This window comes from Anopheles coluzzii, chromosome 2 (genome assembly GCF_943734685.1).
Source record: "Anopheles coluzzii chromosome 2, AcolN3, whole genome shotgun sequence".
In the NCBI taxonomy this organism is placed as follows: domain Eukaryota; kingdom Metazoa; phylum Arthropoda; class Insecta; order Diptera; family Culicidae; genus Anopheles; species Anopheles coluzzii.
In genome coordinates this window covers 47,855,395-47,880,836 of record NC_064670.1, presented here as the reverse complement: position 1 = coordinate 47,880,836, position 25,442 = coordinate 47,855,395, and the positions used below count along the sequence as shown (strand labels likewise).

General features: G+C 47.8%; 1 protein-coding gene across 10 annotated transcripts in view; it reads left to right on the top strand.

The window, feature by feature from the left end:
* LOC120948726 (homeobox protein prospero-like) overlaps window positions 1-20,031 on the top strand; it is a 95,108-nt gene extending 75,077 nt beyond the window's left edge. For 4 of the 10 annotated variants that reach the window (XM_049611265.1, XM_040365390.2, XM_049611264.1 and 1 more), the window contains 4 exons: window positions 910-6,319; window positions 6,976-7,155; window positions 15,493-15,637; window positions 15,807-20,031. In XM_049611265.1, coding sequence (XP_049467222.1) covers window positions 1,263-6,319; window positions 6,976-7,155; window positions 15,493-15,637; window positions 15,807-15,986 — 5,562 coding nt within the window. In that variant the 5' untranslated portion in view covers window positions 910-1,262 and the 3' untranslated portion in view covers window positions 15,987-20,031. The remainder of the gene's footprint in view (window positions 1-909; window positions 6,320-6,975; window positions 7,156-15,492; window positions 15,638-15,806) is intronic. The other 6 variants (XM_049611270.1, XM_049611268.1, XM_049611271.1 and 3 more) reach the window with 6 other exon arrangements.
* The last annotated feature ends 5,411 nt before the right edge of the window (window positions 20,032-25,442 follow it).

Below are 25,442 nucleotides of genomic sequence, written 5' to 3'. Positions count from 1 at the left end.
CGGAATCGTAACGGAAGGGCGTCCTTGCAGTTGGTTGCCTTGTTTTTTTGTTGTTGCCTTTGACTTTGCCTTCGTCGTCCCCGTATTCCAGCAACCACAGGACATCGGGGCACATTCAGAGGACGCACAACACCGTTCCTTTTGAATGCGCCCGTGCTCTGGATACGGATGCATTCATGTCCGCGTGTTTGTGAGTGTGCGTGTACGGTGGTATGGCAAAGATCCAGGTGTGCATCGGAGTGAATTATTTTCCCTGCAGTGAACTAGAGAGGGACGCGCGTCTTCGATCACTGCCGGTCTCGGGCCCGTTTGTTGGGACGGTTTTTGGTCCTCTCGAACATCTCCATCTGGTCTCTCGCGGCCCGATCCTTGCTGGCCGAGGGGTGTGAAATGGGAAGGAAATGTGGAATGAAACGGCAACAAAACAATATCCTGCTTTTGGCTTTTTTCAGAAATTTGCCACAACAGACACATTGTATATTTGGAAAGAAACGTAAACATTGCCAAATTGTAAAGAGATCTTGTTCTAGTTTTCCTGTGAAATGTTGGTAGTAAACTCATCTTTATCGTAATGAAGTGGTAAACAACAAATATTGCAACAGGCGTTTGTTCTTCAAACATGTTTATAAGCAAACGGGTAGACATTCGTGTGCTTCCGAGTGGGCCGATTCGCTGTATTTTTTATGTATTTTTTATGTAGGAATAAAGTGTGTGTAATCTGTGTTTTTGTCCGTGCCTAACTAAAATAACCTAACTAACTCTGCTCTCCTTCTTTTTCTCCCCTTTCTTTCGCACCTTTTCGATTGCTCTCCGTTCCTTTTTCATCGTTGTTCTTTCGCTCGCACTCGCTCGGTACGTTGCGTGTTTGCCTCTCTTTCGTGCGCCCTTCGCCACTGCGCCGTACTGTAGGTCCATGCCATGGAAGGGGAAAGCTAAGGCCGGGTTAAGCGACCGTTCGGATATTGGAGGGGGCTGCTCGTGCAGCAGCAGCAGTACGAAAAAGACGACGCTAAGGAATCGCCGTGCGCAAAACAAAGACCACGCGCTTGCAGCGACCCGAACCGTTGGTAGTGTGCGTGACGACGCCGGCAACCGGGAGGGGAACGGTTCCCCCACCCGCTTGACAGCGGTCTATTTTGCAGGGGAAGTTATCTTCGCCGCCTTTGTCGTCGTCTTTGTCGTTGCCACCACCACCACCGCTGCAGCAACCGCCGCCACCACCGCCGTCGTCGTGTTCGTGAACTGCAGCAGGCTCCCTGCTTATGATGTCATCGGAGGAAGACTCTGATTCTTTCGGTTTGTACGTCGATAAGTTGCTAAAGAACAACCCTACCAACACAGTGACGATCAGCAGTAACGGCAGTAACAGCAACAGCAGCAACGGGAGCAGCAGCAGCAGCAGCAACGGCAACGGCAGCGGCAACAATAGCAAGCGCAGCAGACAGCGCGTAGACGCGGGCGAGCCAAGAAACAGCTACTCCTCGATACCCAGCTTCAGTTCGCGGCCGTCCTTCATGAGCAGCGGTCTATACGGGGCTATTTTTAGCCAGGCGCAGCAGCAACATTTCAGCGGACTATTCGGTCCCGGCGGTTACGGACCGGCGGCCGCCAGCAAGATGCTCAACGAACTGCTCGGCAGGCAAGTGAAGCAGGCCCAGGACGCGACCGACCAGGATACGCTGAGCATGCTGTCGGCCATTGAGGCTGCCGCGGCCAGCATCAGCAGCAGTGTGGCCGGCAGCATCGGCAACAACGGCGACTGCGGGCTTACCGCCCAGGACAACAGTAGTGGTGTGGTGAACGGTGCCAGTGGTGCGGTCAATCCCGCCAAGCTCGGGTTCGAAAGTGTGACGAATCTGAACAACAACAATACCAACACGAACAATAATAATACGAGCGCGTGCAACAATTCTGGCGCCGGTGATAATAGCGGCAGTGCGAAGGCTGCCAAGAGCGGCAAGAGTGGTAGTGGTTGTAGTGGTGTAACTGTGCCGGTGTCGGATGTGACGATGGGCTCGAACCGGCGTAGTAGCAGCTCGAGCAGTACGAGCAGCAACAGCAGTACCAGCAGCAGCAGCACTAGCAGCAGCAGCAACAGTAGCAACAGCAGCAATCACAATAATGCTGTTGCGAACACTAATGGTGAAAACAACGGAGGTGGTGGTGGCGGTACGATCGGTGACAGTGGTGCGCCCAAGTCATCGAGCAGTAGGAACGCAACTACCAGCAGCAGCAACAACAACAACAACAACAGTGGGGCGGACGGTTCTTGCAGTAATGGCCTCGGTGGTGTTATAGACCTTGACGGTGACTCTACAACACCACCCGCCACGAGCGAGCTGGCCCACCACATGTTGCGCAACATCCTGCAGGGCAAGAAGGACCTGATGGCTCTCGATCACGAGCTGCGCGCGACGATCCAGAGCAACCAGAGTGGCCAGCATGCCGCCGGCGGTCGGATATCGCCCGACAACAACAATGTGATCGGCAGCAAGAACAACAACCACAGCAGCTGCAGCGGCGGCGGCGCCAACACGATCTTCGACATGGGTAAGCTCAGTGAGAACAGCCTCGGCGCGATCGTGAACGGCGGCGAGCTGAGTGATTCGAGTGATGTGGGCGCGTGCACACCCAAGGCCAAGAGCCGGGGCAATAATCAAAATGCGAAAGCGAGCCACGGTGCAGCTAGTGATAGTGCGAAATGTGATGATTTGCTGGGCGGGTCGGCGGACGCGTGCCGCCAGTCGAACGGCAGTGGTGCGGTGGCGGTGGAAACGATCAACCCGAAGCAGGAGAAGAGCGACGTGATCGACGAGCTGGTGGCGTCCCTGCCGGAGGACGACGAGGTGGACGAAACCGTACCGTCGCCGGCGTCCTCGACCGGGGCCGGCAGTAACGGGGGGCTCATTGCGAAGCAGGAGCTGATGGACCTGGACGACTGCTGCCTGGACGATAAGGAGCGGGACGAGCGGACGCCCACGCCCGGCAGCGGCATCGTGCCGACGAGCCGAGCCGAACCGGAAGCGCTCAACATGAAGCGGGCCCGGGTGGAAAACATCGTGTCGTCGATGCGCGCTAGCCCGGCCATTCTGTCCCAGCCGCCGGTGAACGGATGCAAGAAGCGCAAGCTGTACCACCCCCAGCAGCACGACAACAGTGCGGCGGAGCGGTACGCAGCGGCGGCAGCGGCCGGCCTGAACCTAGGCCTAACGCTGCAGAACTTCATGCTGAGCAGCAGCGCGGCGGCAGCGGCGGCGGCTGCGGCGGCGACCAACACGGCCGCCACGACGACGCCCGTCACCGATCCGGCCACGACCGACGACGACGAGGACCTGGTCGAGACGGTCACGACGCCCCACATCCACCAGAAGCGGGTGGAGAAGGACGTACTTAAGTCGCAGCTGCGCTCGATGCAGGAGCAGCTGGCGGAGATGCAGCAGAAGTATGTGCAATTGTGCTCGCGCATGGAGCAGCAGTCCGACACGACGCAGGAGGTCGTGGACGACAGCTCGTCGAGCGACATCATGGAGGATGACGCGAGCGCGCCCGACCTGTCGCCCGAAAAGCCCCACCACCACCACCACCACCACCATCTGTCCGCGTCCAGCACGCAGATGAAGGAGGTGGCGGCGGCCGGACCGAAGGGCCAGTCGAACGCGGCAGCCGCGGCGGCGGCAGCGGCAGCAGCCGCCGATGCGTCCAGCATGCTGCAGATGATGAGCAAGATGATGTCGGCCAAGCTGCACAACTCGCTGCCCAATGCGGCCCACTCGCTGCAGGCGGGCGGCTTCAACGGGGCGCACCCGTTCCTGCAACACATGCAGCAGGCGGCGGCCGCGGCCGCTTCGATGCCGCACGAGCCGATCGGGCAGCAGCCACCAGCGCCACCGGCCGTGGCGCCCCAGCATAGCCAGCAGATCAGCAATGCGGCGGCGATGTACCAGAAGCTGTTTCTCGAGCAGGAAGCGAGGCTAGTGAAGGCGGAACAAGCGGAACGGAGCCTGCAGGCTTCGAACCAGCAGCTTCTGCAACAGCAGCAGCAGCAACAACAGCAATCGCAGCAGCAGCAGCAGGCAATCATGCCACAGCAGCCCCAACAGCAGCAGCAACAGCAGCAACATCAGCCAGATCGGAACGCCAGCAATAACTCGTCACAGGTAATGCAATCGCAGGTAACTATGCAGCACCAGCCGCAACCTCAAGCACAAAATCAAACTTCCCAGGCACTGTTACAATCGCCTGTTCAACATCCGCAGAGTCAACACCCGCAGCAGCAGCAGCAACATTCGCCGACGCATCCGCAGCCGTCCCAGCAGTCCTGTGGGCTGGTGCAACCCGTGCCGGCAAACGTAACGCTACCGCCGCTCCCGCCGAGTCAGCAGCAGCAACAGCACCAACCTCAGCCGCATCCGGCCGTCGTGCAGCCGCCACAGCAACAGCTGTCGCCGACGCACGTCCCGATGCACGCGATGCCCCAGACCAACCATGCAGCGGCGATCGGTGGCCACAACATGCCGGCGATACCAAAGGGATCGTCCATTCCGTCCGACTTGACGAACCGGCTGAACATGATGCGCTCGAGCGCCAGCTCGGTCGGTCCCATGTCCGGCACGGATCTCGAGGGACTGGCGGACGTGCTCAAGACGGAGATCACGGCGTCGCTGTCCAACCTGGTCGACTCGATCGTGACGCGGTTCGTGCACCAGCGCCGATTTCTCGGCAAGCAGTCGGAGGCGGCAGCCGCGGCGGCAGAACAGCTGAACAAGGATCTGCTGATGGCGTCGCAGCTGCTGGACCGCAAGTCGCCCCGCACCAAGATCAGTCAGTCGGACCGGAGCAGCATCGGTGGCAGTCAATCAGGTAACGCACCTATGCTAAGTACACCTAGTCTTAACAACGCGTCCCAGCCCGTCCCGATGGGTCCGGGCGGTATGTCCGTAGGAACGCCCGCGGGCAATGGTAACTGCATCCAGCAGCAGCCAACGTTGGCAAACAACGTGACCGGCTGTGGTGGAGCGCGGCTCAACGGGAGCTCGTTTCCCCCGATGCCGGGCATGAACGCGATGCACGTCCCGACTGCGGGACCGGGAGTTGATCCCAAGGGTGGCCAGCAGCAGCAGCAGCAGCAGCAACAACAGCAACCGCAACAGCAGCAACAGCTCAGTATGAACTCGATCGGCATGCCTCCTCATGTACGTCCTTCTCCTTCTACAGCCATGTTCCAAGCGTCGAAAACGCCCCAGAACATCAACTCGGTTGCGGCCGCCGCGCTCTACAACTCGATGAACCAGGCCCTCGGAGGGACGCCCAGTCAGGTGAATCCGTTCTGCCTGCCGCCGCCGGAACCGCGCGAGCACAATCCCGAGCAGAACGAGGCCCTCAGCCTGGTGGTGACGCCGAAAAAGAAGCGGCACAAGGTGACCGACACCCGCATTACGCCGCGAACAGTGAGTAGAATTCTAGCACAGGATGGCATTATTCCGTCCTCGAATCAGGTGCAGGTTGACTCACAGCAATCTCAACAACCGCAGCAGCAGCAGCAGCCATCGCAACAGCAATCGCAGCAGCAAACGCAGCAGCAGCTTCCGATGGGTGGAGCGACCAACTGCCATGGGAGCAGTCTGGGGAATGGCAGCAACAACAGTAATAGCAGCAGCAACAACAACAACAACAACAACAGCTGCAACAAAAACAATAATGCACTGAGCGGGCAGCAACAGCCTCAGTCGCAGGCATCAACGCAGCAGCAGCAGCCAACCCCAGGCCAGCAGCAGCAGCAACCACAATCGCAGCCGCCCGCCCAGTTTAGCAGCCAGTCGTCCGGTGGCACAGTCCAGCCGACCGGGCCGACCACCCCGACGGAATGCAAGGCGGAGCGGGCCGGGTTCCACGGTTCCGCCTCGTCGATGCTGCCCGTCTCACTGCCTACCTCGGTTGCGATTCCGAACCCATCGCTGCACGAGTCGCAAGTCTTTTCGCCCTACAGCCCCTTCTTCAATCCGCACGGTCCGCACGGTGGCCCGCACGGGCCTCAGCCGTCCCAGTTTCACCACATGAAGGTGTCGTCCAGCCCGCCCGGCATCAACGGCATGCTGGACCCACGCGATTCCCCTCCCCTGCCCCACCCGCCGACGATGCTGCATCCGGCCCTGCTGGCGGCCCACCACGGCAGCTCGCCGGACTACGGACATATCAGAGCATCGATGGATGTCAACGATCGCAACTCGGACTGTACCTCCGCCGACATCGCCTACAACGGAATGGAGCCTACTATATCCTTTTCAAACCAATCATTGTTGCTTGAAGCTTCCATTGCAGCGTAAGATTTTTTTCCTTGAACTACCCCCTATTAGCAACTACCATTTGTGGAAGGTCACGGCTTGCGACGGTCTGCTTACGATTCATGGCTGGAAAAGACCAGTTTTGATTAAATAACTCTTTGCACACATGGAACCATGTAGGGGTTTCTAAATCTTATTTTCTGTGTATCTATTTCTATTTTACTTTTTTTTAATTTAAATCGTACGTACTGTTCTTGGACCGCATTGCCAAACATGTCCAGACATTCGTGTTGAATGTTTAAGTACATTAAAAAGATTTACATAGACTGCATCGAATGGCAGGGCCAGGGCAATCGGTGTGTGTCTTAATCAGATTTACTCCGGCTGGATATTCTTTCGCACACTTTCTAATCCATTCTTCGGAATGGGTTGTACGGACACTTTTATAGTTTCCTCCCTTATTACGCTGAGCCGACTGAAGTAAGTGGATATGTGAAGATATCTGATTCGCACTACCCTCTGATCCATTTGTACCACCAGTACCCCCACTCTCCACGCGATCAAATTTGAATCGTATGCAGGACCCGTTTGGTAAGCCTTTCACAAATTGCTAGTAGCTGCGTATCGTTTTCCCTTTCCTACCGTCACTATTTCATGAACCAATTTCAAATCAAAAACCTCCCAAAAAACACAGTAATCAATCCTTAACTCCGGTGAACTCGTCAACCCTGACTCCGATGCACCTGCGCAAGGCGAAGCTGATGTTCTTCTGGGTGCGGTACCCAAGCTCCGCCGTGCTGAAGATGTACTTCCCGGACATCAAGTTCAACAAGAACAACACCGCCCAGCTGGTCAAGTGGTTCTCCAACTTCAGGTAAGTGGTGAATAATTCCATCACGTCTCGTTTGAGGCACACAAACACACCCGAAAGGCACAAGGGTTGTGACACCAGGGGCCCCCTTGACTGCTGATAATTGCACGCAATAGATTAACGGTCCGGAAATGGGATGTACTGGGTTAAACAGTTCGGCCGGAAGTAGGCAGGATTTGTTTGAAATCGAGCAACACACGGCATGGTTAAGCGTGCCTCTCTTCGTATATGTGTGTGTGTATAGCAAAATGAAATTGAAAAGGGTCTTGTTCTATTATTCAGAAATTAATTATTATGAAAGGGCATCATGACTCGTGTTTCGCGTGTCCTCCAATGATACACTGGGGACATTCGCAGAATCGCAAAAGACCAGCTCTTTGGCGGTGCTTTGCACGAAGAAGTTCTATGCATTTTGAGGTCTTCTGGCACTCCTGTTTTTTTTTGGTCTTTCCGTAAAACGGATAACATAAAATCAAACAATATAATCCCACAAGTCAAATAGACCGTTGATCGTTTTCTATTTGCCATTGCCGGAATGGCAATCAAGAGTCCCCGTCCCGTTGGAGATGTGCAGTGAAGGAAAGCAAAAAACCTGCTGCTTCCGTCCAGTAATTGATCAAATGCAAATTTGCTTAGTGTTGAACCACAATTCTCTTCTGTCCCCTTGGTGCTCACTCCACTGCAAAAAGAAAACGTCCCATGAGGGAGCATTTTGTGTCCAGCGATGGGTGGTCTAATGCACACAGGAAAGCTGAAAGGATAGCAGAGAGGTGGCAGCTTTAGCTCTGTGCAAAGCTAAGCTCGGTTTTGGACCATAAATTATTCGGATATGCTATCAATCGATGCAAGCGGGACATTCGATGCATTACTGGGGACTGGCTAGATTGGCGGCTCCAGGAGCAGCAGCAGTGGGAATGAAATCCATTAGATACTGGGCATGGCATAAAGCAGTGGTTTCGCGAAAATCGATCATCAAAAACTAATATGGCTTCATGCCTCCATGGACCTATGTTTTACCCGTGCTTATATAGGCGAGCACATTGTGAGCCACTTGCGTACAACTCGTTCGTCCGTCGAGGTGCTGTAGCGGATTAGTACGGACGCGTGGCGGGGATGTTATGTTGCCCCATCCATCCATCAAACCGATTGTTGTGATGATCGTGATGGGAGCGACATTTTATTTTTTTCGGTTCAATTTTCGTTAGGTTTTTTTAGCTCTACTACCGATTGACGCAATTGTTCGATCTCATGCACGAAACTTACCACCCCCCATATGAAGAGATCTTCAATGCTTTTAGTATTTAACCTTCGCCATTTCATGTTGTTCTACACTTTTTCATAACGCTTGTTTTTTGTTGTTGTTGCTAAGGATGGAAAGAGCGGCAAAGCATGGAAACGCATCCACCAATATATGCAACGCGCTCATGTGCAGTCATTTCTCAGACTAATCCCAACACACACATATACACACGCAGGGGCTGACATGGGACCTCCAAATTATCCCAAAACGATCCCAAAATCTGAGCTGCAAAAAACAGCTATGTACACCAGCGAATAATTTGGTTGAAGAGCGGGCAGCATATTCTATGTTTTTCCTATTCTCTGGTGCATCCGAGCAACCGAGCCTATATAACTCGGGATGGATGTGCCTACGTAGGAGAATAAATTGCATCCACATTCGATTAGAATTAATAGCATTTGTTATTATGTCTGCTTTGTCACGCGCGCACACCCGACTCAGTGTGTGCGTGAGTGGAATAGTGTTGGTGGTGGTGGTGGTACGACCGTTCACTAGACAGAATTGGACTGGGTTGTACCGAAATGCGTGTGCATAGGTACATGCATTTGTTTGCTGCATAGCCCTGCATTTTCAGTCCGTCATCTAAGCCCTGAGGGGACGGGCGGCATCCGAAACAGCACATAAGGCGGCTCTCTGCAAAAGTCCGTGCCGCTACAGGCTATTGGCACGAATCGACTGTAAACACATAACTCTCACACCCCTGGCAAACAGACACACACACACACGCATGTGTGAATTTCGTCCGTTTGTTTTGGGGGGGGGGGGGGGATGTGGGTGGTTGTAAAAAAATGCATCGTGTGGTTTTTGTGAAGCGCATGCAGTGAGCCATCCCCATAGATGCACTCTCTGCACTCCATGTATTAGGTTTGGAACGCCTTTTCCAGCGCTCAGGATGCACCGGAATGCACTCGCTAGGTTCTCCCGAAATCACCCCGAATTAGATCCTTACTTTTGGGACATGCAGGAGCGCGGAAAACGAAAACGCCTAAAGGACACGAGGGCGCGCGAGTTTGTACGTGTGCTGTGTGGTGCATTTTCAAACGAAACGCCAGGGAGAGAGATGAAGGAAAGGGGGGAGACAGGAGCGAGACGACCAATGGCGATTCGAAATTGGGAGAATGATTTGTGAGCGTACATACATAAAATGCGATACATCCGGTGTTGTGGTGGATGGTGGTGGTGGTCACTGCTATTCTGCAGACTCACGCACAGTCGCCGTCACACGCTGATGCGCACCGAAATGGGATGCAACGCACCACCACTACGCAAAGCAAAAGCCCGTTGCATAAAACGGCGTGTTATTGCATTTTTGGATCCTGCGTGCGTGTGTGCGAGGCGGGCTGATAGGAAACGATCGGGGAAAGTTGTCGTGGTTTTTAGCGTAAAATCCCCTTTGTCTAGACCTGGGTGGCTGTGCGGACCTATGCGCAGCGGACGGTTATCCTATGTATGCCGAACGAAATAAATAGAATAGAACAACCAACATTGGTGAACTGGTGCGGGATGATGCTGATGTCCTGCCACCCATTTCCAACGCCAAAGCATAGGGTCAGCAATGGATAAAATAGACATGCACTGTTCACTGCAATCATAGTTCGATGTACACCGATGTTCAATTTTAGCTATCTAAGCACATGAAACAAAGACAAAAAAGGGAGAGTCCACGAAAGGTGGGTGGGATTTATTCTTCCATGAATAGTTTCTACTTCTTGTTAGACTAGTTTGAGCAGAGGATCAAATTATATTTTGAACTTTAATGCTCTTCAAAGGATGGTTGCTAAAAGTCATTCTAAATTTAACGTTTTACAAAAGCGCAATCGATTTTAGCAGGCTATACGAAACAATGTCCTTAAAAAGTGGCTCAAACACCCGGAAAGAAAGAGCTGTGTACCGCGTTTCAGTTGGTGCCCCAGCAGCAAAGATTATTTAGCGCCTTTTTCAACTCTTCATTCAATTCAAAACAGAAAAAGGAAGAGAGAGAGCGAAAAAAAGCGAGAGAATCGAGGGAATCGGAATGCATAACATAACTTGCAGCATGGTAAAGTACGCCCACCGACTTGAACTCTGTGGATGGGTGTCGTCTTGTGGCCCTGCCAACGCACACAATGCGAGCTACGGCCAGGTTCTTCAGCGACCGCTAGAAAAGTAAGTGAAGCGAAAGAAGCAGCGCAGAAGATGCTTGAGTTTGAGTTGTGCAAACTGGGTGCAAACAGCGCCCTAAACCGGAGCGCAATTCTAGCCGCCAAAAGCCCACGTTGTCGCGGCCTGAACTCGTCTGGCAAAAAAAAGAGGAAACTTTTCTCTTTTCTTCGGCTCACGCGAGAGCAAAAGAAATGGCACAGCGCGCTAAACACCGGAACCGGGTATAACAGGGAAGATGTAGACGCGAATAAAAAAATGGAATACACACACACACACTCACAAACTCCAACCAAAGGAGCTTAATTAAAAATTGCTTAATTAATGTAATTTTGCTAATTAGGAAAGGAAAAGAGACAAAAAGTGCAAGTGAAGAGAGTAAATAGGAGAGTAATAGTGCCCAGCGCAGCGCTCGCAGTTGTTTGCAGAAGAGAAAAACCCGTTCGCTAGTAAATAACGCTTTGGATAGAATTGACAACAACGACCAAGACGGTGAAAACTCGCAGTGCAAAGAAAGGACCCAAATGAGATTATGCTCAATTTATGGACACAAATATTTTATTGTTGTCTTAGCAGTATCGAAGGAAGCGAAAAGCATTTAATCTCAGCTCCGATAGAAGAAGCACTTTTTTGCATGAATTGTCTTTTAATCCATGGTTTTGAAGATACATTGCAATATTTTATTTCTTGCTCTCTTACAAAAATGCCCTCAGACAAGAAAACTTTGCACTTAGTTTGATCATGCGTGCGGTTGGCTGTATATGTAAGGTGCGTGACAGGTAGTCAGTTGGCAGAAAAGCACCGCAAAAGATCATCCAAATTATGAGCGAAATCGGTTTTAAGGATAATCACCTTTGCTACTATGGCGGAATTTTGTTCCATTTGCTCTGTTCGCTTGCCATTTCTCTGTAGATCTTGGGTACCTGGCGATCATCTTTGTTTCAGACAGACACGCTCACTTTCCTTACGATTGTGTGTGTGTGATTTTGGCGGGAATAAGAGCTGATGCTGCAGCCGTCAGCCTGGTGGTGCCCGCATACATCCCGTCGTAAGCGAATAAGCTATCGCAAGCAATCCTAAGATCCTGCTGCATTGCCTTTCGTACCTCCGTAGGGTTGCTTTCCATTGTTTAACATTTTTGATTGTGTCCCTTTCCCAGCACCCGTTGGCCGTCAAGCATCCAGCTTGCTGTCTTTAAGACGGTGTTCGTTTTATTAAGAAAACGTCGCACCGGTCTTGAGCTTTTCTTGCCGACCCTACCGGTCCCTAAGACGTGTGTACAGGCGCGCGCGAGCGCACGTCAGTCCGTTGGTGTGCCTTACTGCTGATCCGCTTCGTTTCTTCCCCCTTTCGGGTGCGGGCATTGAACGGAGCGGAAGTTTACGACCAAAAAGGCGGCAATTCTCCGTTTCTTTGCGACCCGAAAAAGGTTCGAGTTGTCGCCTCGCTTCGCAAACCGGCAATTATCATCAGCAAGTCACGCCAGAAGTCGTTGGGCTGTGCTGCCAAGAAGCATCTTTCCCTGCAGTATGCAACATCTTACCCTGCGCGAACACGAACACAAGCACACACAAACACACACAAATGGGTAGGAAGTGGAATTAGAAGGGCATTTAAATATTCCCCTCGGCCGTGTGTAGCGCATTAAGGTCTCTGCTCCCGCTCTTTCTCTAGCTGCATTACTGTGCGATATTGTTTTTTTTTCATCCTTCAGGGAACGCACAAGACGAAGGGGGAATATTATGATCGTTATTCGTCTTTGTTGTATGCATGTGTGTGCGTGTGTGTGTTTTTTTCGTTTCTTTCTTTATCAATCTCCTTATTCTTGGAATGCGTTTTGTTTCCCCCCTGTATACATTCGCCGGGTCGTCCGTTACCCGGTTGTGGTGGCTTTTAATTTCTCTAACGATCGATTTTCGGTGGGAAGTAGAAAATGTGGCGTAGGGTTGATTATTTCCCATCTACCACCCAGCACCACCGTATGGGAAAATGAGAAAATAAAGGACAGGAAGCCAACACTACTCACAGCTCGCACACACACACACGAGCCCGAGTTAGGGCAAACGGAAAAATTAGCGCTTCGCTGATTCTGACCGTTGGAAACGCTGAGGGAACTCCGCTGTGCTCCGGTGTGGAATATGCGCCGCAACTTAAGGGATCAAACACGTACTTCTTACCATTTTGTCTTGCTAAGGGGAACAATGCGAACGCTTTCGTGGAAAGCAAATAACGTGAGAAAAAGACGACACACCAGTACTGCACGCCGGTTGGCGACGAGACTAACGGACGCAATTCAGTTGGAAAGACGTTTCTTTTTAAAATTTGAACACCACCTGTGTGCTGCTGTGGCGGGTTTTGAAAGGTGGTACGGTGCAATTAATTATGTTCGTTAATTCAAATATTAACGACATGAGCAAACAGATAGGCACACAGAGTGGATGGTAATCATTCCCTTGGAGGGCGGCGAAATTGAGCGAAAAAGTAGTAGAACAAAATGGGGATCCCTGTCTGTAGAATCCACCCACTGGCAATGAGGTTAAATGGCCTGTATGGCCACTCTGCGGCAGAGTGTACCGCTATTTTATTCAATTCAACCACCATGTCTCGCTGTCTCTTCAGTTCTATGCAATCTGTGTAGTTTATGTGTGTAAGGATCACCTCACACACTAATGATTATCCTTGGCAAGTGGTGTGCTTTATCGTCCTGTGCATTGCTCCCACCTTACGCGGCCTATGGTGGCGGCCTTCCAACTCTCTCGAGTGTCCTTGCACGATGTACGCCTATACACTAGCGGCGGGCATGCATGTAAATGTTCGCTTCACAAAAACCAGCGCCATATGATGATGCTTGTGGAGCAGGTGATGAATTTTTGATACCGCCTCAACTAGGAACGCTAGCGGGGGTGGGAGCTATTTCGCTCCCCTTTTTCTCTCGCTGCCTTTCTATCACTAATGTTTAATGTGACATTTCCGCAGTGTGTGTGTGTCCTTACTTGGAGCTGGATTGTTTCCTTTTTTTATATGCCTATTCATTCTTTATCAGGATTTTTTTTTGTTTAATTCACAAACCCGAAGAATGATATGCGGAAGTGTGAGGTGCTAGACAGTTCCGGCTTTGTTGGCGACCCTATCCCTGCATGCCCATGCACACATGGAAGAAAAACAAACCACAACCACACTCCACCAGCGCCACATTAACAAGGAGCGACATTATTCCGCATAATGTGAAGTGGATAAACGGCCAAACAAAGCACTGCGGGGAGGGCTTTGAACGATTGCTCGATTATTATGAGCCCGCTTTGGGTGGTGTTGTTGTTGGGTGGTGTGGTGAGGTGTGTTGTGATGATAATGCAAGTGGGCTCTTAATTTCACTGTCTTCCGCGCGCCAGTTCAACATGCACATTGTGTGCTATTTCGTGCCGGTCACTGTGTTTGTGCATGTTCTTAGCGCATATGATGTTCTCGGTTGGGACGGGAGTGACGGAAACACTCGAGGCCGCACGAGGATAAGGTTTAGCATGATGCGCTTTTCTTTCTGCAACCAAACAGCACGCGGTGTGTCGTGCAGCTCACACACACACACACACACGTAACAAAAGAAAGAAAACGCTGGAGCCGTGCGCATATGAGCAGACAGGGCAGCGAATGCCGCAAATACATCGCAATCGACGTGTGCATTGTAATGCAGAAGGTTCAGTGTGCAGTTACAGTTGCAGGGAGCATTCTAATTACTGAGCTAATGATGAGCTGATTTGAAAACCTATCATGTTCTTTTGCCTAGTTTTGGGCGATGGCAAAACATTGCATCCGTGTGCCGTCTCTCGTTGACGTTTCGGAAAACGGGAAACGGCTAATTTCCTGCCTCCTGTCTGTGTACTAAAAAAAAGCAAGCCCAGCATTTATTTTCGCCCCGTGTGTGTGTGTACGAATGCATTGTCATTCAGCTTCACACATTTCGCATGCTGGCACCTATCCACAATGATGAAGAGTGCAGCATTTTACGCTAAATTGCAACACTACACATGAGCATCATCGTACCGCGCGCTTCGTTTGGTTGTGCTGAAGGACCTCCTGGGTGTTGCTGCCGGTGCTGTTTGTTGGCGCCTGTGCATTGTATGACTATGTGTGTGTGTGTGGTTGTTTTTTCTTCGTCCCATTTGCATAACCCTGTCTTTTGCTGCACGGTTCTGTTGTACGAGCGCCTGCTGCATGTACCAGCAGCACACCACAAACCAACCCGAACGTCATCAAACGGAGGTAAGGCGTTGAAGCGAGGCGTGAATGGGAAAATATTTGCATGAGGAAACAACCGCCAGCACATCGCGCGCCCACGACGTCGTGGTGCAATCCGGGGAAAGTATCTTGTTTTGACGCCTCGCAGAATGGTACGGCCCGACGCGTATGTAATGTCGTCTAGTTTGCTGCAAATGTGTGTACTACACAGCAGCAGCCCAGTAGCCCCCGTGCACAGCAGACACCTTACCAGGGCTTTCGGGGAAAACGCGGCTGAAGTGCACTTGCCAGTCGAGCATTTATGTTTACGGTTTGCCACTTAAGATGGTTGAAAGCGCGTTGACAAGTTGCGGGCGCTTCAGGACGGCCGAGCAGAGCGTTTTGCACACTCTCTGGTGCACACATCGTTCGAGATTGGCCAATTGAACGGACCGTCTATACATTACTGCCACCACCCAATATGGTGTATGGGCTCTCGGTGTCGGGATGTATATGTTATTAGCACTCTTGAATGCAGCATCATCAAAAGAGTTTGAAGGAAAGCAGTTTTTGAAAAAGAAAACTGGAAAATTGCCTTCGCCGGTGAGGCAGCCGTTTTCACTGGGAGGAAGAAACAGGAGCCAGGCCTCTGATGCTTACTCTAATGAGTTTTGTTTTATCTTGCGCAGGGAATTCTACTACATTCAGATGGAGAAGTACGCCAGACAGGCGGTAAGCGAGGGCATGAAGAACGCAGACGACATCCACGTAAGCAATGACAGCGAGATTTACCGCGTGCTCAACCTACACTACAATCGGAACAATCACATAGAGGTAAGACTCCCCGCACCCGTCCCATTTATCCCGCTGAATGCATTCTTCTTGCACGAGTATCATGTAGTGTACAGCAACCATCACACCCCGTAACATCCCTAATTGGCTAATAGAAACACAAAAGAGGCTAAATTATGAACGCTTTACCCCAAATGTCCATTCTCTTTAGGTGCCCCAAAATTTCCGATACGTCGTTGAGCAGACGTTGCGTGAATTCTTCCGCGCGATTCAAGGCGGCAAGGACACCGAGCAGTCGTGGAAAAAATCAATTTACAAAATCATCTCCCGAATGGATGATCCTGTGCCGGAGTATTTCAAATCTCCGAACTTCCTCGAGCAGCTGGAGTAAGTTAAGCGGGCGGGGTCCCGTTACTAATACACAAAGCTCTCTCTCTATCTACTACTACCTGGACAAACTAGGCGGGAAATTAACGAACAAACATGAAAGCTGGTGAAGAGAGAAAGCTGGAGAGCTAGAGCTTGTCAACCACAACAAGAGAAAACAAAACAAAAGTAATACCAAAAAACAAAAGAAGAGAGAATCGCGTGCAGCCGTAAAACAAGGCTCGTTACACTGAATCAATAATAGGAAAAAAGGGACAAACACAAAAAGGTAACAAAAGAGTAAGTAATATATGATACACGGACTGTGTATGAAAAACAAAACACAAAACGAAAAACAGAGAGTAATTTTATTATTAAAATTAAAGTAAATTATACAAAATTGTTATCTTAAAACAAATTTATGAAATATGGGGTACGGAAACAAAGAAATAAGTAAGACGTAAACTAAAAAAAGGAGCAAAGAGAGGAGGGAAAGAGAAAACAAAACGAGTGAGCAAAAGAAGAGAAACACGGTAAAGAGACTATATAATTTAAAACAAAGAAGTAAAAAACAAATCTAGGCGAAGGCAAGGCGCAGTAAACGAAGGCTGAACAAGAGAAAACTACAATGCAAAAATATCTAGCAAAAAACGGTAAAACAAAAAGACAGAAACATATAAGAAGAAAACATTTGTGGTTCCTATAATGTAGTGCGCTTTTCCCACAGTGAAAGAGCATCTGCAGACATTCAAAACACACAAACACACACTAGCAATCACACATGTACACAAACACACGCTCCTACAAGAACTGTGTGCCACATTTGTACACAAGCACAAGCGTGTACGAGTGTTGTGTGCGCGTGTGTTTGCTCGTGCGCGTGCAACAAAGAATCCGCGGGAAAGGCCTTCAAATTTATCCACTCTCCGTATGTAGCAGCACCAGAAACAAAACAGACAAATTAGCAAACAAACAAAAAAACAGAAATGCTTTGAAGACGGCCAGAATATATACAATGCTACCTTACATGTGAGGTATTTTTTCGCGAATCATTATTCGGGCGTTCAAAAGCACTTCCTAATGCATTTAGATGAAAACAAAAGTTGAAAACAAAAAGCAAGACACCTACACGGCAAACCTCAAAATTTACCAATTTTTAGTATATTTAAGGAAAAGTAAAAAAACAAAAAACAAACAAAGCAAACCAAAAACTGAAAGCACACAAATTCTCAAGTGCTGCCCGAAAAAATCGCCAACAACGGCTCTCGAAAAGATAAAAACAAAGAGCATGAAATGAGAAATGGAAAGTGAAGATACTGTTTTAGGAGAAAAAAAACCTGGACTTGAAGCTGCAAAGCGGATGCGGAAACCCCGTTCCGGAAGAGACAAAAAACAAGAATTGACGAATCAATGCGGCGTTTCTGATCATGACAACACAAGAGAGATGTAAACTGTATTGCGTATCGGTCGAATCGGCGGTATCTAATTTACAATCGGCGTCTTACATTAGATGTACAGTTTTCGGGTTGGGCTGTGTTTTAGAGCCTGCCAGCCAGCCAGAGCCAGCCTTCTCCTTTTATGCTTCACCCATCCAAATGACGTAGCGTCAGTCGTCGTGGGCAGTATGAAAACCAAAGTCGTGGGAGCTATAATTGTGGGATGTACCGCGAGCCGGTACGAAGGTTTTCGCGGTTCTTCAGTTCTGTATAGCTAGTTATTAATCTCTATGTTCTATGCACTAGGTTTAGAGACTGATATCGTTTAGAAAGCTGTGTGAGCAAAACGTTGTGTACAAATACAAAATCTAGTAGAAGCCGCCGGTGTGTTAGGCGAATTAACTCTACTACACAGTGCAGATCGCGAACTCCAAGATTAGTCCTTGGGCAGGATCACTCGAAGCAACGGTATCGGACGACCCAGAGGCGTTGAACACTTCCTGTTGTTTCTCGGCAGTTGTAAATATGTTTATTTATTATTATGATTATTATGATTATTATTATGATTATTATTATTATTTTTCCGCTCTTGCGCTCAGGCGGCAGCAGGAGGCGCTCTAGCGTTGAAAATAAATTATGTTTATTGAGACCAAATTCTAACTATTAAACAAAATTATCAAAATTCCAAATTAATATCAAAGTTCAGACAGCGATCGTGTTCCTGGCCCGCCAGCCACGCGCTCTCCTGTCGGCTGTTTTGATCGTATATTTAGGTAGCGAAAGTGTTTTTTGTTGTGTATTGCTATCATTTCCAAACGGTGTTTCCAAACCCCCCGCGGAAGAGTATGGCTCACGTAAGAAAATGTTTGAATATTTTTAGGCTAAACTACTCACACCGTCTGTTTGCGGTACGGCGCCATCGGCTACAAGCAGGACGAGGGACGGGCATATAGGAATGATATTTTTTGTCCTCCTTGGCGCTGCGTCCTTTCGTGTCGGTATATCCGTTGTACGAGCCGCTACCGCAAACGCGGGTGATCGAAATTTATAAGCAAAATTTGTTACTTCTGGTAAGCGCGGATGGAGAGAGAGAAAAAAAACGAATGATGGGGTCGAGAAAGCGTAAGTTTTGTTTATTGTTTTGGCGTTATTTCGGCACTTTAGGCAAAAAAAAAGAAACTCAAATCTACGGTTAGAAAGAAAGGGCAAAATGCGTAAAAGGTATCTGTGTTTGAGGAGGGAGTAAATTGAATGCGTCCTGATCCGGTTTGCTTCGAGTAGATACAAAGCTAAGGTTCGCATGATCTCGCATGAACACCATGCGGGGCGTTTGGGGAACAGATCGGGTAAGGTACACTCACAGTTTGGAGGAGATTGTGTATACGTGATGGATGGTAATTCGGAAGCAAAATTCGTTTCGATCATGTAACGGGTGGTTATTCTTTCGAACACAAATTCGGAAAGTTTCGCTGCGAATCGGTACGGTGAACAGCGCACGTTGTGTGCAAGTATTTCTTTAAATTATTATTTAGCCTCTTTTTGTGGTGGTGAATGATCTTTCTGCGTACACGAACATCTTAAATTGCGCGTGAGCAGGCGTGTCGTGTTCGTGTGCTCAATGAAGATTGGCGGTGAGAATTTGGCGTCGTCTGCGGATGTACCACAAATATGTATTAGACCAATAACATTCAACAAACAAAATCATTGCAATAGATTCCTATCCTGCTACGCACGCGTAGAAAGGGTGCAAAAACCTTTCAGCCGATCCAGTTCATTGTAGCATCAACGCGATATCGCTTGCCTGCGCAACCAAAGGTGTAACCGCCGTGGAAGGCGGCTCATGAGATCTTTTACCAAATCTACAATGTTGGTGACCAAACCAAAGCAATTCTATAGCGTGCATTAGGGTATGCTATCTAGTATTTAGGCGCAATATTGAAGCAAAATCGATCGTGTATTAAAAAAAACCACACATAAACCATCATCTGAAGTAAATGATGCAAAATTGATCAGATGTACTATTTAAGTTAACCCTGAACCAAAAACTACAAAAGATTGCAACTTATCTCCGCAATAAGTTTCCTCCTAGTCGTTTTAATCCATCGAGAGATGTTGCCTAATCAACGGCACCCGCCCGAACCAACCACAAACCTTGCTGACTGGTTTAAATTTCAACACACAACATTGCATCGCGTTTACATGCTTTGTACGTTGTAAAAGTTGTTTAAAAGGAAAAAAAGCAGAGAACGATAGAGCGACAGAGCGATACATTTGGTGAATCAGGCAAGGAGGCAATGAGTTAGCTTAAGAGATATATTTTTCGTCCTTATCAAATATTACCGTTTTGAATGAACAACCATTACTAACTATAATTGGCTTTATATGAAGAAAAAGCGCTTCTTCCAAGCTCTGGTTGTGGTGAGCCGGGAAGGGTGCGGTAGTGCCAACGCTATCGACGGTGCTACCCTGAACCCTAACCGTCACCCTTCCTTCAGGTTTGTAAGAAGTGCGTGAATGTACAAAAAAAAAACAAAATCATAATAAAGAAAACTATTATTACTATTTCCAAATCTATTAAATTAACTTGTGCTCAAAATTCGTATTTACTAACTAAAATTGTGTATTCTTTTGTCATCGGTTTGGTGCGTTTTATTTATTATTTTGTTCCGAAATCGAATTGGACTACTAGGTGTGCAACAATTGATCTGCATGTGTGTTACGTTCTGTTAAATTTTACAGTTGTTGTCTTATTGTTTTATTTTCTTTTTTCTGAAGTGACTCTAAATCAAAATTCCAAATCGAACGCGACCGGACGAGCGGCGCTAGTGAAAGATCCTATTACTATATCATGCCTTCCAAAATTACACAAAAAAACGACGAAAGTAACTGAAATTGTGATATTAAAAAAATTGAAAATCACACAAACTCCTCGCTCTGGTTTTTTTGGGCAGTGAGGGCGATGGCATCAAGAGATATATTGGGAAAGCGGAACAGTTTTCGAGCTGTGGCACCCATTTCTTCAGCCCGTCCTGCCCATCCCACCCGTGAGAAGAGAGCCTGTGGATGATTCCGTGCAGCCAGCGAACTGCTGTAGCTGCTCTAGTTTAGGGATTAATTGTTAAAACCAAGAAGTAAATCAAATTAACCTTTCGGCATACTCGAGACAAACACGCGTCTTTTCGGCATTTCTTTAGGCATATGATATAAGCAAAAGGGATAGTGTAGAAGGGGATACAGACAACACAAATTACACACATCTTTCGGCAAAAAACATTTGGGCTTGTAAAGCAAGAGGGAAACGCGAGAGAAAGAGAGTACTCTTTGTTAATAAGTATATTTGTTTTTACAGTTTTACTAAAAAAAAAACTGCGGTAATGCTTGTACGTTTTGTTTGAATTTTTTTAGAAAGATAGAAATTAGTTGTGGGGCAGTTACCGCAAGACGACTCTGGCTCCGATCTGGGTCCTGTTGTGTAGCGACAGCACAGATACAAGTCAACATGGCAACTTGGAATATGGCAATGTGGCACCATCTCCTGAACCCGGTGGCACAGCGCTTCGCTCATGCCCGGCGTGGACAGCTCGCAAGTGGCAAAGCAAGCAAGCATTTAAATAGTAACAGTAATTAATGGATAGTCACAGTGCGTACACACTTAGTTTGTAAGTAAAGATTTCACACAGCTCAAACGCATTAACAGTAATAGCAGAAATAATAAGGCCGGCAGCATAACTAAATGGTAGAGTTACAACCCCCAACACACACACAAATAGATATGTATGTATTACCGTGCATGTGTTTTACATTACTTAACACCCTGCCGTGTGAGTGTGGTATTGTGGTGTGTGTACACAATGCAGCAGCGCAGTACAATTTAATCAATTCCATATTAATCGGTGTGAGTTACAGTGCAGTATCCGCAAAGATAGTAAACCCACAAACACAATAGCCAGATAACTCAATCGCATTTTTCAATTCCCCATACTTCAACCAATCAAACAACAGCATACAGAACAACTGCAACTAAATAACCCAAATCACCGCCCGGTATGAGCGAAGGGAACGGAGCTGCTCTGGATTCGAGCAGGTCTACCTTTTTTTACAGTTTGGTCGCTGTGCCGCGGGCAAGGTTCTGAACAAGCGCTCTACTGTGTGTATGGGTGTGGGAAGTTTGCCAACTCGGACAAGCTTCCACCTTCCAGGGATAAGCACCGAACGGGCCGAATGTCCGGGACTCTGGGCTGCTGAGGGCATAAAGCTGTGTGCCCTCATCTCCAGGAACTTTACAAGTTGACTGTACAAAAGCACAACACACCAGGCCTAAGCGTGCGTGTTGTGATCTAGTTGTTGCGAGGCATCTTCAGACCAAGTCGCCAACTTTCTGCCACTCCCGGTAGGCTGCTAGTCTCCCGCAGAATGGTGTCATGTCATATATGCGCCGGCGGTTGCGTTCGGTTGGAACGACCATTACATTGGGCTGCTTTGGAGCATACCAATGCGGACGTGCATGCCGGCACCAGGCATCTGCCCGGTCCGGACACACGGGGAGGTCTGTTTGGAGTCAGTGATTTTGCGCGATTTTCATCACGGGCCTCATACAGACTTGCTCCGCTCCCAAGCTCCGGCGCGGCATCAGACGCGTTTTCTGCGCAGTACATCGCCATGAGCATGCAAACACCACGCATGCGTCTTGGGGTCGGTATGCGCGTGTGATTCGCTCGCTTCGATCGAATATTCCCCCGGTGGTGGAGATGAAAACTTCATCCAGCAACATGGTGTGACGCCCAATGCGCAACATGCAGGCTTGCATCTCGACCGTTGGGGCAAACGTGTGCGCCCGTTTCCTTTCTGTTGAGTATGCAAGGCCCACTACCAACTTGCCAAATACACATATACACACAGGGATGTGGAAGGCCAAAGGGTGCTATTTGTGCTTTTATCAACCGTTCGCTGGATCGCTTGGATGCACACAAAGCACACACACACACACATAAACAACCCGGAGCTGCTAACACTACTAATCTGATCTGACAGCGTGGTAGAATTATTCAGGAAATGTGTATTAGCTAGACGAAGAAAACATGTTGTACCTGTATTCTTTTGTACGATCATCGGATTCGGAGCCAACGAAGTTGTTAGGCGGACCAGAAGTCTATTGCGGGGACGAACTGCTACACATTGTACATAGTTTGACATTTGTCGGCTCTTTATTGCATTTAATGTCCCTCGTTCTATTTATGCAAATTGTGGAGATTTTTTCTTGATTGTGCGAATAATTTGAGCAACTCAAAGCTTGCCAAAACAGCTCCAAATTAATTTGAATATGAATTTTGGATGTATTGGTGTCACGATTTGGAAGGAAAACAAAAATTATCGCAGTCAGCGTCAGCGTTGTGTGTTTCTTCAAACGTCTCGTCGGTTGCGTATAAATAAGATAGACATGTAAGGACCGTTTTCTTCGGGGTAAGTTATCCTGGTCGATTACATGATAAGTTGTGTGGTGTATTTTGTTCTTCTAGCAGTGCTTATTCAGCTCACCTAATTTAAGGCAATTTTCAAACATTTTGATCCTCCAAAAGCAGAGATCTCCATCTTAGTGTTAATAACATATCATTTCTAAACCGAAATGAATGTATTTAGACCAATGCAATCATTTTATTTTAACGCAAAATCATTCATTAAATTACCTCTTCATGACCACCCGTAAGTTAAAACCAAATTGAACTCAAACAAATTAAACCCATCTCATACGCGTCAGCTCAACCGCAAGCAATGGTCCTCCAAACGTACAGCGAATAGTAATTGTAGAAGAAGCAGTATCATTTAGATCTTGTAAAGTTTTTTTGTCTCTCAACGGATGACGGACAATGTCTACCTAACGATTGAAAAAAAAAACTTGCAATAGAATGGTGAACAATCTTTCGTTTACAGTTTTTGTTTTGTTCTGTGTCTTCAATAACATACACTGTTCGAGAGTTATTCAATAGTTATCAATATCAATAGTTTCTCTATTTATCTTTATTAAATGACATCTTTTATTCAAATGCTCAAACATTGTCTTCAACGTTGCAGAATGACGTAAAGTTTTGTCCCACTATTTTTGCCTCGTTACGTGTAAGATTTTGATAAAAATTAACTATCCAAATTCTTAAAAAATATTACAAAAACAATCAATGCAATACAGTTTACAGTCGAATGCAGTCAGAAACAGAACCACACTCGTTCGCAAAAGTGTGCACTCGCACACAGCACTATGTTACTTCGCAATAACTACATGCACACCACCTAAAGGAGAATGGGAGGAAACCGAATAAGAGGGAAACACCGAAGCTAACAAAAACCTGTTGGGCAAACATTTACTTCTGGCCAATATATTTGTTTTATAACATGTTTGGCGTCTTTTTGACAGTGTTACGGTAGGCAGTGCGAACCAAAGGAGTGGAGTCTTGAGAGGAGAAAATGACATTTTTGGAACAACTTCATGTTTCGGCACATATATTCAGAGGAATGGGAAACGCACGAAAAAAAACACGAACACGGGTGCGTTCGACGGTTGACATAGCATAAGATCTTGAATAGCTAAACAATACAATAATACTGAATAGAACAATACTGCAACTCAAGCAACAACATCATCAACAGCAACAACTAATAATACAGCAACACAACAACAATAGAATGAGAGCACTTGTATTAATCACGTAACGAGACAAGCTCCTCTCGACAGGATAGTAGGCCAGGACTACTAATAACACAAAGTAAATTGATCCACTTTGACACCGCACAGAATCAAACTCTGATACAACAAACCTGATACTGAAATAGACTAGCCATACTTAGGTACGAACTAAACCTGCAAATGGGGTATATAAGCGATTGCAAACCAACTCAGGGAATAGTTTTACAAACCATTCGATAGTTTCCATATACTGCGCTTGTAAAGATATGGCGAGAGAACATTATAGAGGGACAGAAGAGAAGGAGAGGCAAAGAAGAAAATATAGCTCTCTGTTTTATTTGACTGAGTTACAGTGCCGTGAAGCGGATACTATTTGTACGCAACAAATACAAATAGTTCCGACCCCAGCTCGGCAACCGGATCCGGTTCCCCGTGGCTGTCGGTCGGTCAATGTGTGTGTGTGTGTGAGGTGTGACAACACAGTCAATATACAGGATATATAATCAATTAACCGTAATTTACATTTAACTGCAAATAATAAGATTCAATGAATGTTGTATAAAGCCGCTTGACCATGAGAACGATACCGGAACCTGATATACTCCCCCAATATTGCCAATTCTTTGTAAAAAAAACAAACACTGTCACAAACATACACACCGAACAAAGCAAATCTGCAAACCTAACCGTAGACTATAAACAGGCGCTGTGATACTAGAAAACGAACATAACGTGGGTAATATTTCATGAAACTCTCACAACTCGCAAACCAAGTACACTTTCGTTCCGTGGCGGATCTGGTGGAATTGGAGTTGGGGATGAATGCATCATCATCCCCATCACAATCCACCGTCCTCACATTATTGTTTATCAAGATGAAGAACGCCAAGAAAGAGGAGACCGGTTATAAGGAAACATCCCAGCCCAGCATTTCCCTTAGTCAGCTGATCAGCTTCGGCTCAAGGTCAGAAATAACACCTCGGTGGGCTCGTCAAGCTCGCAACGGGGGTCCACCCTGCTGCACGCCCGCCAGGTAAGCTGGAAATGCTGGCCCTGTAATGCTTTTATTTTTCGTTTAACGAAGTGAAAAACATGAATTGAAAATCCAACAACACAACAATAGCAAAATGGATACAGATAAATGAAGCGTAAATGCTGAACAGCTGAACAGCTATCAAAACCGAAAACAAAACCAAACCAAATGGAAAACAAAAACACATCAACGCAAGATATGTTGCGTGTTTGAAGAATTCGATATCGATTGGCTACTGCAACCACCGACTGCGACGGTTGGTGGAAACCAAAACAAAAGCAAAACCAAAAACCAACATACCAATTAACATACTAACTGGACAAAACTTCGTGAACA